General features: G+C 43.6%; 2 protein-coding genes across 2 annotated transcripts; both read right to left on the bottom strand.

Annotated features, from left to right (window-relative positions):
- Window positions 1-603: 603 nt before the first annotated feature.
- Window positions 604-5,269, bottom strand: LOC136422485 (CUB domain-containing protein 2-like). The gene is made up of 7 exons (XM_066410255.1): window positions 5,221-5,269; window positions 4,565-4,698; window positions 3,406-3,496; window positions 2,440-2,623; window positions 1,666-1,826; window positions 1,084-1,248; window positions 604-820 (listed from the first exon to the last, which is right to left on the bottom strand). Exons 1-7 carry the CDS (start codon window positions 5,267-5,269, stop codon window positions 792-794), a joined length of 813 nt encoding a protein of 270 aa, XP_066266352.1. The 3' UTR covers window positions 604-791.
- A 1,006-nt stretch (window positions 5,270-6,275) lies between these two features.
- Window positions 6,276-10,939, bottom strand: LOC136422337 (tolloid-like protein 1). Its single transcript, XM_066410030.1, has 7 exons — window positions 10,823-10,939; window positions 10,177-10,316; window positions 9,567-9,666; window positions 8,847-9,030; window positions 8,387-8,550; window positions 7,573-7,728; window positions 6,276-6,483 (listed from the first exon to the last, which is right to left on the bottom strand). The coding sequence occupies exons 1-7, from the start codon at window positions 10,869-10,871 to the stop codon at window positions 6,440-6,442; spliced, it is 837 nt and encodes a 278-aa protein (XP_066266127.1). The 5' UTR covers window positions 10,872-10,939; the 3' UTR covers window positions 6,276-6,439.
- Window positions 10,940-11,235: the final 296 nt, after the last annotated feature.

Here is an 11,235-nt window from a genome sequence, read left to right as displayed (position 1 = left end):
GTCATAGGTTCGTTTTCTTCTCGTTTCTTTGTGATGTAGAATGTAGAGGTTGATGTGAGTTTGCTAAGTAAAGAATGGTCGAAACGTATAAAAAATGTATTTTTCAACACTAGGCGCAAATTCAAAGTGAGGAATTTTTATATGAAGAATATGTCTATCACTACTACACAAACTAGCGGGCTTCTACCTCATTCGAGTCACAAAAGTGACAATTTCTTTGGCAGACTTTGCTCCAGAGATGCGCGGTCCTAAAAGTATACATAATCTGTGTTCAAAAAAAATTAAGCATTTTACTTCCTTACTCGATACGGAGTTTGTGGTAACTGATTCAACTAAGTCGGTGTAGGTCGTTCCTCGTTGTGCGTTTGGGATTTTAAGATATTCTTCTTCGTTATGAGTAGATGTAAAACAAAATCTGTATGAGCGTTGTTTGCGCTTGTGTGTATTTACCTTGATATTGTTGTCATTCTGAATTTTATTTAGGGATTCACAATGTTTTAATAGCTTCGCTTTGTAACGTTATCTATATGGTTACAAAAGGTCAAAATGTTGTACTGCACTGCGGGTCCTTAGATGGCTAGAGAAAAAGACAACACACTATGGTTTGCTTCTGAACTCCATTGCATTTATTTCGGACAAGATGCCTAAATGAAGTATCTGCCAGCTGCACGCATCATCATGCATTCAAGTCAGGCAGCTTGCAGAGAAAGTACAGTTTGAACTGTGAATGAGGGAGATCTTTCACGGGATGGGTCGTCATGGCATGGCCGTTGTTGAACAATAGACTGTCCTTAGATGATCATGCCATCTCCACTTCCATCTGTGTAAAAGAAGGTAACAAGACGCTTGTTTTATAGTCTATTGTTAACTATGTGATATTTCAAATATGGACCTTTAACAGCAAAGATATGGAACCATATAGTTGAGAAAAACACTCTAATCAATTGTTTTGTTCACAAACGAAACGACCGGAACGTTACAACTTTGTAAAAATAACAACACGAAAATCGGCAATATGGCTTGATCCAATCTTTGACACAGGTCTTTATGACATATTTACAAGATATAATGAAGTGAACACACCTGCTTTGGTGGTCTCTAGGGGTTTGATAGTTGTTATTGGCGTGTCCAGCTTGAGATAGTCAAACTGGAAGCCTCGATCCTGGACACTGCCGTCCGCAAAGAACTTGATCCTGATCTCGTTAGCGCTCGTCACAGTAGGCGGAGGATTACTGCCACAGAACCTGCCTAGAATAAAAGACAAGAAATCGAAGATCTCAAACATCCGTAAAACATTTAGAGATCTTGTGAGTGTCTAGAAAATAGAGGTATTGTTTCGGTCTGTCCGCCTGTCTGTGTCTGTGTGTGTGTGTCTGTTTGTCTGTGTGTTTCATGGTGTTTGTGGTCAGCATAACTTAAGAGCCACTAAGTGGATTGCGATGATATTAGGTACGTGGGAAGGTCTTGGGAAGACGCAGATCAAAGTCGATTATGGCCCTCCTGGCCTTTGTCCTTGGTACTGCAGCAGAACTTCCGGTTTTCATATCTCGTGTTCTGAACAAGCTATGGACACGATTTATGGGTGGTGGATAGATCAACAATAGTAGGGTGTATTCTAAAGTTTTGCGCCTTCTGAAATGATAAAGCACATGATATAGTGCCCACCAAGCTTTGTCGCTCCCTCGAAGACGTCTACGTAGTCATAGCAACCCGCAAAGAAGCTGGCAGACTCCAGCATAAAGTCGGTGAAGGTCACGGTGTAGCCGTACTGGGTACTGGGTATGGTCCAGGTGCAATCCTGGTTGTCTGGGTAATTGTTGGGGTAGCTGGACAGTTGCGCAAGAGAGACATTGTCAGATATGTGCTTAAGTGTGCTTGAAATATAACTTTTATTTCTTTATTCTATTCTAGGTAAATGCTGTTCTGGATGCTAAAACCCAAATCTTTTGTCCTAATTTTCTCCCTTGTTTTTTTAGCAAACACGGTGACGGAAAAATGTCCTTGTCGAGCTCGCAGACTCCTCAATCGACCTATTGTTCTACTTTGTGTCTTGTGGTTTACCGCTTATACGAAATCACACACACACACACACACACACACATACACACACTCACACACACACACACACATTCTCACAGACACACACACACACACATCCTCACAGACACAGACACACACACACACACACATCCTCACAGACACACACACACACACACACACACACAAACAAACAAACAAACAAACAAAACAAACAGACAAAAGCTTACTTTGGTGACACGGCCGTGCCAGAGCCATTGACGTGGGCTCCACACGGTACGCTAGACAGGCCGTACTGCACCACGTAGGAGAAAGAGAAGCCCCTCCGGATCCCTTCCACCATGTCATCCGACAAGAACTAACAAACAAAGTAACTAACTAACTAACTAACACACAGCTTACTTTGGTGACATGGCCGTGCCAGAGCCGTTGATGTGGGCTCCACACGGTGCGCTAGCCAGTGCATACTGCACCACGTAGGAGAAAGAGAAGCCCATCCCCTCCACCACGTCATCCGACAAGAAGCGGATGTGGATGTCCTCACTGGCAGTGATGGTCATGGGCATGTCCGTTCCACAGTAGGTTCCTGTTGAGCGGCATTGAAAATCTTAGCGGCAAACAATACTAAAGTTGCTCATTGGAAACACTTGGGCTGCCATCTCGACTCGTGATTGGAAGGTCTCAAACATCTTTTTAACGGTCAGACATTTCAGGTAGCACTCACTACGTTTCGTCAGTGACCCATTAGATGCTAACTGAATGTTTACAAAACTTCTTCAGTTGTTTGAGTGACGTCTCTGTGATGTTTCTTATGACGTAGATGTCTCAACATTCTTCGACGTCAACGGTAATCCTCTCGGTGTATAGGGTTGGTGCCTATCTTTGTTTCTACAGGCCTAGGCCTAGGGCCACACAAACCACTACTTACATGGTATAAGACCCGGTCGGCCTGCGACCTTTCCAAATGCGAATGATCCATCCACAATACGTCGATGAAGATTAGACATCCAGGTAATAAGATGAAGATTAGACATCCAGGTAATAAGATACGCCAAAAAAGCAGTTACTCAAACAACTTGATATGATTTTGGAAAATCATATCCAAAATCATATTCCAAAATCATATCCAGTTGTTTGAGTAACTGCTTTTTTGGCGAATCCATCCACAAGGCTACTGCACCGTTAAACGTTTGCGCCCACTATAGGAATGCCTGCCTGTCTACCTGCCTACGTGCCCAGACCAGTAACTGCCCCTTGCTCTCCAAAAGGCTCCTCCGGGAAGCCCTGTCCCGTGCCATAGCCTCTGCTACGCGTATGTTTGATTTGAATTTATGTTGGAAATTTAGTGAGTCTGCTAAGTACACTCACCCTGGGACGATTCGCCCACTATGATCTCCACCTTGTCATTGTTGCATATCGTGAAGAACAGGAACGTGTCTGCTTCCTCGATGGAGAAATCCTGGAAGCAGACGAACGTTCAATATTGAAACATCAAAAAAGGTCATCAACTACATTCAATAAATAGAGTCACTTTCGACAAAAAAAGGAGTAGAGTTCCCATAGCCTTTTTTAAGCCGTAGGGTTCGTATGTTGATATCCACTGTGTCTTGCACACGGTATTGGAAGGTACCTATAGCTAATTTCTGGGGGTGTCCCTGTGGTGTAGTGGTCTGCGCCTTTGCTACTCTGCCACATCTGGTTCAAATTACTTGGACCAGAAGGACTGGGCTTCAAGCCCCACGTAGGGCACCTCTGGACAAGAGGCGCATTGAGTCATACCAAAGACTTTATAAAAGTGGTACATACTTATGAAACAGTATGGAAGTTAAACACACTCCACTGCCAGTGGACTAGCCCCCTGCTGCAGTGATTGCACCACAGTGTGGCCCAAGGGCTATGAAACGGAGATGGGCACCGCCCTATACATCAATTATGGTGTGGGAGGATTTTAACTTTAATTTTAACTAATAGCTAATTTCTACACCTGGGTGGAGTGAGGATAGTCATGTAAAGTGCCTTTCCCAAAGACACAATGTCTAGTGGGCCAGCAATGCTAGGAATTAAAACCATTAGTGCCATCGAATGACTTAACATATACACCAATATCATCTGGTCCATGGGTGACAAATTGGGATAGAACCCTACTTTTACCTATAAATGTGGTAGGTTGGTAGGTTTCTTAATCCGAGTTTGCACAAGACCACCTTGTGTAACAGTGGGGGTTCAAGCGCCTCCAACTGACCAGGCTAACTGGTCGCGACCTTTTAGCGTAGTGGTTAGGATTTGGCGCTCTCACCGCCAAGGCCCGGGTTCGATTCCCGGTGTGGGAACCAGTGAAACAAATCAAAGGAGCGAGTAGAAACAGAAGTGATCCCAACCGAGATTCGAACTCACGCCGAAACCGGAGGCCAGATCACAGGCACGCACGCCTTAACCACTACGCTAAAAGGTCGCGACCAGTTAGCCTGGTCAGTTGGAGGCGCTTGAACCCCCACTGTTACACTTGCACAAACCTAGCTAGCCCCACCTTGAACTCCACTGTAACGCTGCCGCCTCGGGCCGGGATGGTCCACGTGCAGTCCAGGTTCGGGCCGTAACCGTTCGGGTAGCCCGGCGAGTTCACGTCACCGCTCGGCCCTATAAGATTTCCCCCGCACTGGCCTGGAAGAACGAAAAAGACATCGTCATTAAAACTAGGTTTTCCACTATGGAAACGTCTAATGTTCTGGTTCTGAGTACAAAATATAGAATTAGGCAGACAAACCATTAGAATAGATGCAAGTGGGTGTCTCATGTTGATAGTGTGTAGTTAAATTAGACATGCACCTACATCTCTGTCTGTGAGGCAGTACATCCAAGGCCTTAGCAAACGACATTTTCCCTGTCTGATTGCTGTCGCGTATCTCATATAAAGATATGCTCCACAGTTTCACTAGACTTTGATGATACACACGTGCACCTTTATCATCCTCATGTGAATCTTTGCTAAAAATTTAACACTTCTATCTCCCAAAGAATTCACCCATCGAAACGCCAGAAACGCAAAAAGTCATTATGATATTCCTGCCATTTTGTCTTGTTTTCCATCCAAAACAAACTAAACTAACGCTGGTTGAATAATAATGATTAATGTCCTTGACGGAGCAGATGAGGTGAAAAGCGGAAAACGTCGACTGGACTTACCGTTGGCAGCGGCCGCAAGGGACAAAACTCCGAGAACAGCGAACAACATGTTGTAGAGATGCCAAAGTCAGATCAAGTGTGCACAGGTTGTATGGTATTGCAGTATTTATATGTCCAAACCATCTTTTCTCCTTGAACTTAACTGTCTTTACGTGACCGGCTACGTCCTTCATCGTGCACCAGAAATAGAACCCGACGGAAACTACTTTATGTATCTAATGGGTTGTGGTCCGTTCTTATGCGCGGGTCACAAGGCTTCAAGGATAAAAATAACGTTTTCTGATTTCGTCATTGTTGTTTCACGAGCTAAACTGTAGTTCTCAAGAGAGACAGGAGTCTAGAAATAATAATATGATGACATTGGGCTGAAGATAGAAATCTATGTACCAAATGTCTTCTACACAAACCTGCTAGAGGGCCCAAACCCATACCACTTCTTTCCGAGCCCAAGAGCTATATATTACCCAAAATCATGGCCATGGCGTATATACAGAATAAAAAAGAAAAGAAAACAATTACCTTAGGGATACATTCGCGGAATTTTAGAATATTTTTAAACCAGGTTCATTGTCATGAACAGAAGGCTCCATCCCTTAGGCCTCATCAGATCTATATTAAAGCTACTTAAATGTTTTCAAAAGCTTCCAAATAAGATAATGTTATTAAACAGCCCAACTTATGCTTGCTCACAAAATCTAACGTTTCGTTGGTTGACTGATATTCAGACCTTGAATATCGAATCCGGTATTGGGTATTTCATATTGTCAGTGTGTCTCAAGCAAAGATCTCTACGGCTCCAGATTGCCAGTGGTGGCCGTTCCGTCAAGGTGAAGGTTGTGACAGTAAATTACACCATCGAGTGGTTAGAAATACCAGTAGCTTGTTCTAAATCTTCCTGGTGTAGTGAAACCGTATTAAGTGTTACAGTCCCATTTCAGTATGGTGGTTCCAAACAGCAGATTTAGATTGCAATAATTGTCTTTATCTGCATCTCGTCTTAGACTGGAAAACGCAACAATTATTAACATATGCACTTGAATGAACGAACGAGAGAATGAATGAATGCATGTTTTATTGTGTCATGTAAAACAATTGCCCATCCCATATGGGCTTATATGACACCAGTCGTCGAAGTTGCTAGTACGTATGTAGTAATTGAATATCGCTCTTTTGATTTCTCGATGTTGTAGTTGCTGTAAGTCGTCAGAAGTCGGAAGATCTAAGGGAACAAGAAGTCGTCTCCGCTACCATCTCCACTGCCGGCTGAGGGAGAACACAAAAAAATCTAGATTGGTACGATTGTACAAGTATGATATATTTCTTAAATATTATAAAAGTAAAATGAAATAAAAATAATATAAAAGACCGCTTTGTAGTTCAAAGTAAAAAAACTCATGATTAGCCCTACTCTATTCTAACACTATATCAAACACTTTTGCTATCCCTTATTGTTTCAGTAATTAGGATGTTGAGTTTTATCTATTTTTTCTATTTTGTACTATGTTTTATAGTTGTTGCCATACATTGTACCGCGTAAGATTTTCCTGCAATAAAGTTCTTCTTCTTTTTCTCTTTTTTGAGAGTATTCGCCCAATTATGTTCTTAAGAAACTTAAAAAGCAGCATAGGGGCTGAAAAGGAAGTTCTGTTAGGTATCCACACTTAACATGATATCACGGCGTTCAAGAAAATCTTGAGAAGGCCTCGAAAACACCGTTTTTGATGTGGCAGTATTGGTACATATCTTAGGTAACCGGTGGAAGTGTGTGAGTTGACATTAAATTGATGTGTATTACAAAAGACAACTTTATTGCACGACAATGGCAACAAGTAGAATGTATGACCACTTGTACATACATGGCAGTTGAACTATTGTTAATATATCTGACAATTTTAAAGCACTAAATTGATATACTTTGCGAATAGAAATAAAGACAATTTATGCATGCTACGACTATAGATCATTATACTGATAACAGTGTTCTTCATCAGGAATGTATTACAATGTTTCGTATTTGCATTAGTTAAGTTAAAATCCTCCCACACCATTATTGATGTAAACCCATCTCCGTTTCTTAGTCCTGGGCCACAATGTGGTGCAATCACTGTAGCAGGGGGCTAGTCCACTGGCAGTGAAGAGTGTTTAATTTCCATACTGTTTCAGAAGTATGTACCAATTTTATAAAGTCTTTGGTATGACTCAATGCGCCTCTTGTCCAGAGGTGTCCTACCTGGAGCTTGAACCCCAGTCCTTCTGGTCCAAGTAATCAGAACCAGATGTGGTGAGAGACAGAAGCGCAGACCACTACACCACGGGGACACCCCTTCGTATTTGCATAGAGTTTTACAATACCTGGCTTCTCGGTGGGTGGCTTGGTCGGGGCTTGAGTGGCGACGCGGTACTCGAACCTGAATCCACGCATACCGACGCTGGAGTCGGTCTTGAAGTTAATCCTGACGCCGTTTGTTGTGGTGATGACGGCCGGGACATCCATGCCGCAGTATTTTCCTACGGAAAATCACAGCAGGTTCATTTTTTATTTTTTTTCGGTTTTGGACCGACAAGGACGACGTGACACTGCACTCAAGTTTTTTATAACTTATATTAACAGTGCCACGTACAGATAACAACATACCCATTTTTATTTTTATGCACCTGGGCGAAGTGAGGAAAGTCGTGTCAAGTGCCTTTCCCAAGGGCACAACATCGGTGGCGTCAGGGGGATTTGAACTCGGGACCTCTTGGTTCTGAGTCGAACACCCTGCCGTTACGCCACACGACCCCACTCAGGTTCATTGTACACGAGAAATTCCCCTAGCTTTTTTGTTCCACAAGCACAGTGAACAGTGGACCATGGTTTAACGCCCGAGCTGGTTATAGTCATATTCATCTGAAGTACAGCCAGTCGGTACCCCTCTGAGTGATGAGCCCGCATTTAGTGCATTTTAATGCGCACCTCCTAGATTACGGGACCCCCATTTTACGTCCCTTCCAAAAGACAAATGCAGCTACAACCAGGATGCCCTTCCCCGGATTTGATTCGGGGTCTCACAGTTGCCAACAAATTGGAACCAGGAGCTCAAATGTGATGCTGCTACCAGTTGAGCTACATGGACATTTCCATCGGTCTATTGGGGGTCGAGTTGATTAAGTCAAAACGCCGTACCCTTGCTTGTCCTTCCGTCGAGGATCTCAAGGTGGTCATAAGAACAGCTGCTGAAGAATCCTCCCTCCTCGAGCTCGAAGTCGGTGAACATGACAGTGACGGGGTACTGACTGGCGGGGATGACCCAGGTGCAGTACAGGTTGCTAGGGTAGTTCTCTGGGTAGCTGTAAAAGCGTGCAAGTCATAATTAGTCAAGATTTAGGATATCTCTCTCTCTCTCTCTCTCTCTCTCTTTCTCTCTCTCTCTCTCTCTCTCTCTCTCTCGGGTATTATACGGGTATGTATTATCGCTCTAATCAGACAAAGGAATAATGTCTACAGCTTTATTCCTTGGTCTTCTTGACAACTTTTAGCGCTAACATTTGCCCTAAAACTTTTTTTCACCACATTTTCCGTTGTTTCTTTTCTGCTCAGAAAAAAAATTGACTTAAAGCGAAAGAATACCGTAACACGTATTTACTTGGGTGAAGTGACTACGCCATAGTTGTCGGTCAGGTGTGTTCCGCAAGGTGTGTTTCCCGTGTGGTCAATCTTGAACTGGAACTTGAAGCCCTTGGCGTTGACGGTGGCGTCGGAGACAAAGTGTATGTGGACGTCCTGATTGGCAGAGATAGAGCCGGGCAGTCTGGTGCCACAGTAAGTGCCTAATTGGAGAGGAAGAAAGTAATTAATCTATATAGAATAGTTTTTATAAACATGTATTTAGAATATTGTTATAGCCCGTTATGCTCTCCATGTAAAAAATCCCATTGTAATGTCTTGTCTTTGTCAGCAGGGCTAGACCTTTGCTATAGAAATGGGCTAGTTGGGCAGCCCTGGCTGTGTGTGCTGAACAGCCAAACCAATAAATAGGTAAATGAAAAATAAAGTAATTCATCGAGAAATATAACGCATCCTAGACTGAGGTGAAGCATGATGCTCTATGTTTTCAGCCAATTACGCCCTACTCTTCTCGATAAGTGTGCTAGGTTGTTTTACGTGAAAGTAGAAGTGAATAAGCCATTTCACGGTCCTAAGTGCGTATGTGCAGTCCACCTTAGACCACTATGCATCGCAAACTCGGACTGTAGACACAGTGCGGACACACACCAAGACAAACAAACAAACACACAAACCGTAGACAATACCTCCGTTTTTACAGAGGTAACAACCTAAAACAAACACGGCAAAGGGAGCTCACCGTAGGACCTGTCGCCAACTTTGACCTCCACGTAGTCATAATCGCAGCTGCCGCCGAACAGGCCGAAGAAACCGTCGGTGCCTTCCTGCAGCTCGAAGTCCTGCAAGAAAAACAAGACAATAGTATATTTCATACTGCGCGTCATAAGAAAATGAACTCCTAGTAACATTCGCCAAGACTAGTCACATATTTCTGCCACCCTGATTGCTTCTACGGTATGGGTGGGTAGCGGTACAGAAAACAAAGGTCCAGATCCGGTCCAGGTCCAGGTCCAGGTCCGGACCTGAACCTGTAGTGCAGTAGTACTAAATCATACTTTGGCGAGCGAGACACAGATGAACCGGGACGAGGGGGGATACAAGCTTAGCTACGTTTGGGATTGTGTTCTCACCGCAAGAGCACCACCTACATCGACTACTTATAGCGGCGAGAAGCAGTACTCCAGTCAGAAGCTCTGCTGAAGGTATCTGATGGTGCCAGACACCGAAACGTCAGCAGGTAAGAAGCGACTGGTTGTGTAAAAAGAAAACTCCAATATCCTGTGTTCTACCGACCTGATGAAATCATTTTCTGCATATAACGTATGTTACAGTAGGTGGTGACGTCATACCTGAAAGGTTACGGTGATCCTCCCGCCGCGTGCCGGGATGGTCCACAGGCAGTCCACGTCGGGTCCGTACCCGTCCGGGTAGTTAGGGGAGGTCACGGTGCCGTTGATCCCCGGCAGGATGCTGCCACATTTATTCTGGGCTGGGAGGAAAGTTTTCGTTAAATGACGCACTCCCTCATCGAGGAAAGGATTTTGATCGGTAATACTGCTTAAGTAGTGTACGTACACAATGGTCATTTTGCTAGTGCCACATTTGAAGGTATTCTTTAACCTTTAGCACTCTGAAGTAGGCATTTGGCTATAGACTTATGCAGCAGGGAGATGGTTAAGAATATGCATTGATAATCTCCAGGCAGATGTTATATTCGGTTCAGTGTTTTACGTATGTTTCTTTGTCAATTTTCGTCGTCCTTTTTTGTGGTCCACGTTGTTTTCCCTTCGCTTCCCTCAGAAAATACATCAAAAACAGAAGTAAAACACTGATCCTGGTCAGTAAACTCACATTACTTGGAGGTTATTTCACTAACGTTAAACGTGGAGGCTAGTTCATTATGACCATGTACATGTCCTTTGAAAAGACTACCCATAATGTTCACGTCCGTACCTTAAAAAGCAATGTGACATCATATGAAGATTTCAAACTTACCATTGGCGATGGTCGCCAGACAAAAGACACCGACAACAAAGAACATCATCTTGAGAGCTCGGGGAGTCGTAACTGGGGAGGACGGACCGTCGGTTGGGCCTATTTATGAAGGAGCGATATTTGCTGACGGTGTGGTTTTTACAAATATCAAGCAGATAGACATGTGTGGCTACCGGTCAGAGGAAGTTTTATCATCTTTTTCAGTGATGACAAACAACGGAGTGGTCATTATTTACACAGGAGATAGATAAAAGGAGCAAGGAGAGAGCGACAGTTTCTCGTAGAGCTCATCCGTGAAAAGGCCAAGTCATATTCACAGTACGATCGTCGTATGATCGTATATTAGGCTACACCAAGTAATTTTTATGGATGACGTCCGCGCGCGCATTGATTTTGGTCTGTTCCCAGAAAAA

Source organism: Branchiostoma lanceolatum, chromosome 17 (assembly GCF_035083965.1).
Source record: "Branchiostoma lanceolatum isolate klBraLanc5 chromosome 17, klBraLanc5.hap2, whole genome shotgun sequence".
NCBI classification, from domain to species: Eukaryota; Metazoa; Chordata; class Leptocardii; order Amphioxiformes; family Branchiostomatidae; genus Branchiostoma; species Branchiostoma lanceolatum.
The sequence above is the reverse complement of the archived record's forward strand: the minus strand, read 5'-3'. Positions and strand labels throughout refer to the sequence as shown.

Bases quoted from the DNA above. Each gene is read 5' to 3' on its own strand.
- LOC136422485 (XM_066410255.1), bottom strand. From the start codon at position 5,269: ATGTTGTTCGCTGTTCTCGGAGTTTTGTCCCTTGCGGCCGCTGCCAAC. The intron at 3,497-4,564 runs GTGGGGCTAGCT...GTCTGCTTCCAG, and splicing joins GCGTTACAGTGGAGTTCAAG to GATTTCTCCATCGAGGAAGC. The intron at 2,624-3,405 runs GTGAGTGTACTT...GCCGCTCAACAG, and splicing joins AGTGGGCGAATCGTCCCAGG to GAACCTACTGTGGAACGGAC.
- LOC136422337 (XM_066410030.1), bottom strand. From the start codon at position 10,871: ATGATGTTCTTTGTTGTCGGTGTCTTTTGTCTGGCGACCATCGCCAAT. The intron at 10,317-10,822 runs GTAAGTTTGAAA...CTTTCCTCCCAG, and splicing joins TCTGGCGACCATCGCCAATG to CCCAGAATAAATGTGGCAGC. The intron at 7,729-8,386 runs GTACGGCGTTTT...GATTTTCCGTAG, and splicing joins CGACGGAAGGACAAGCAAGG to GAAAATACTGCGGCATGGAT.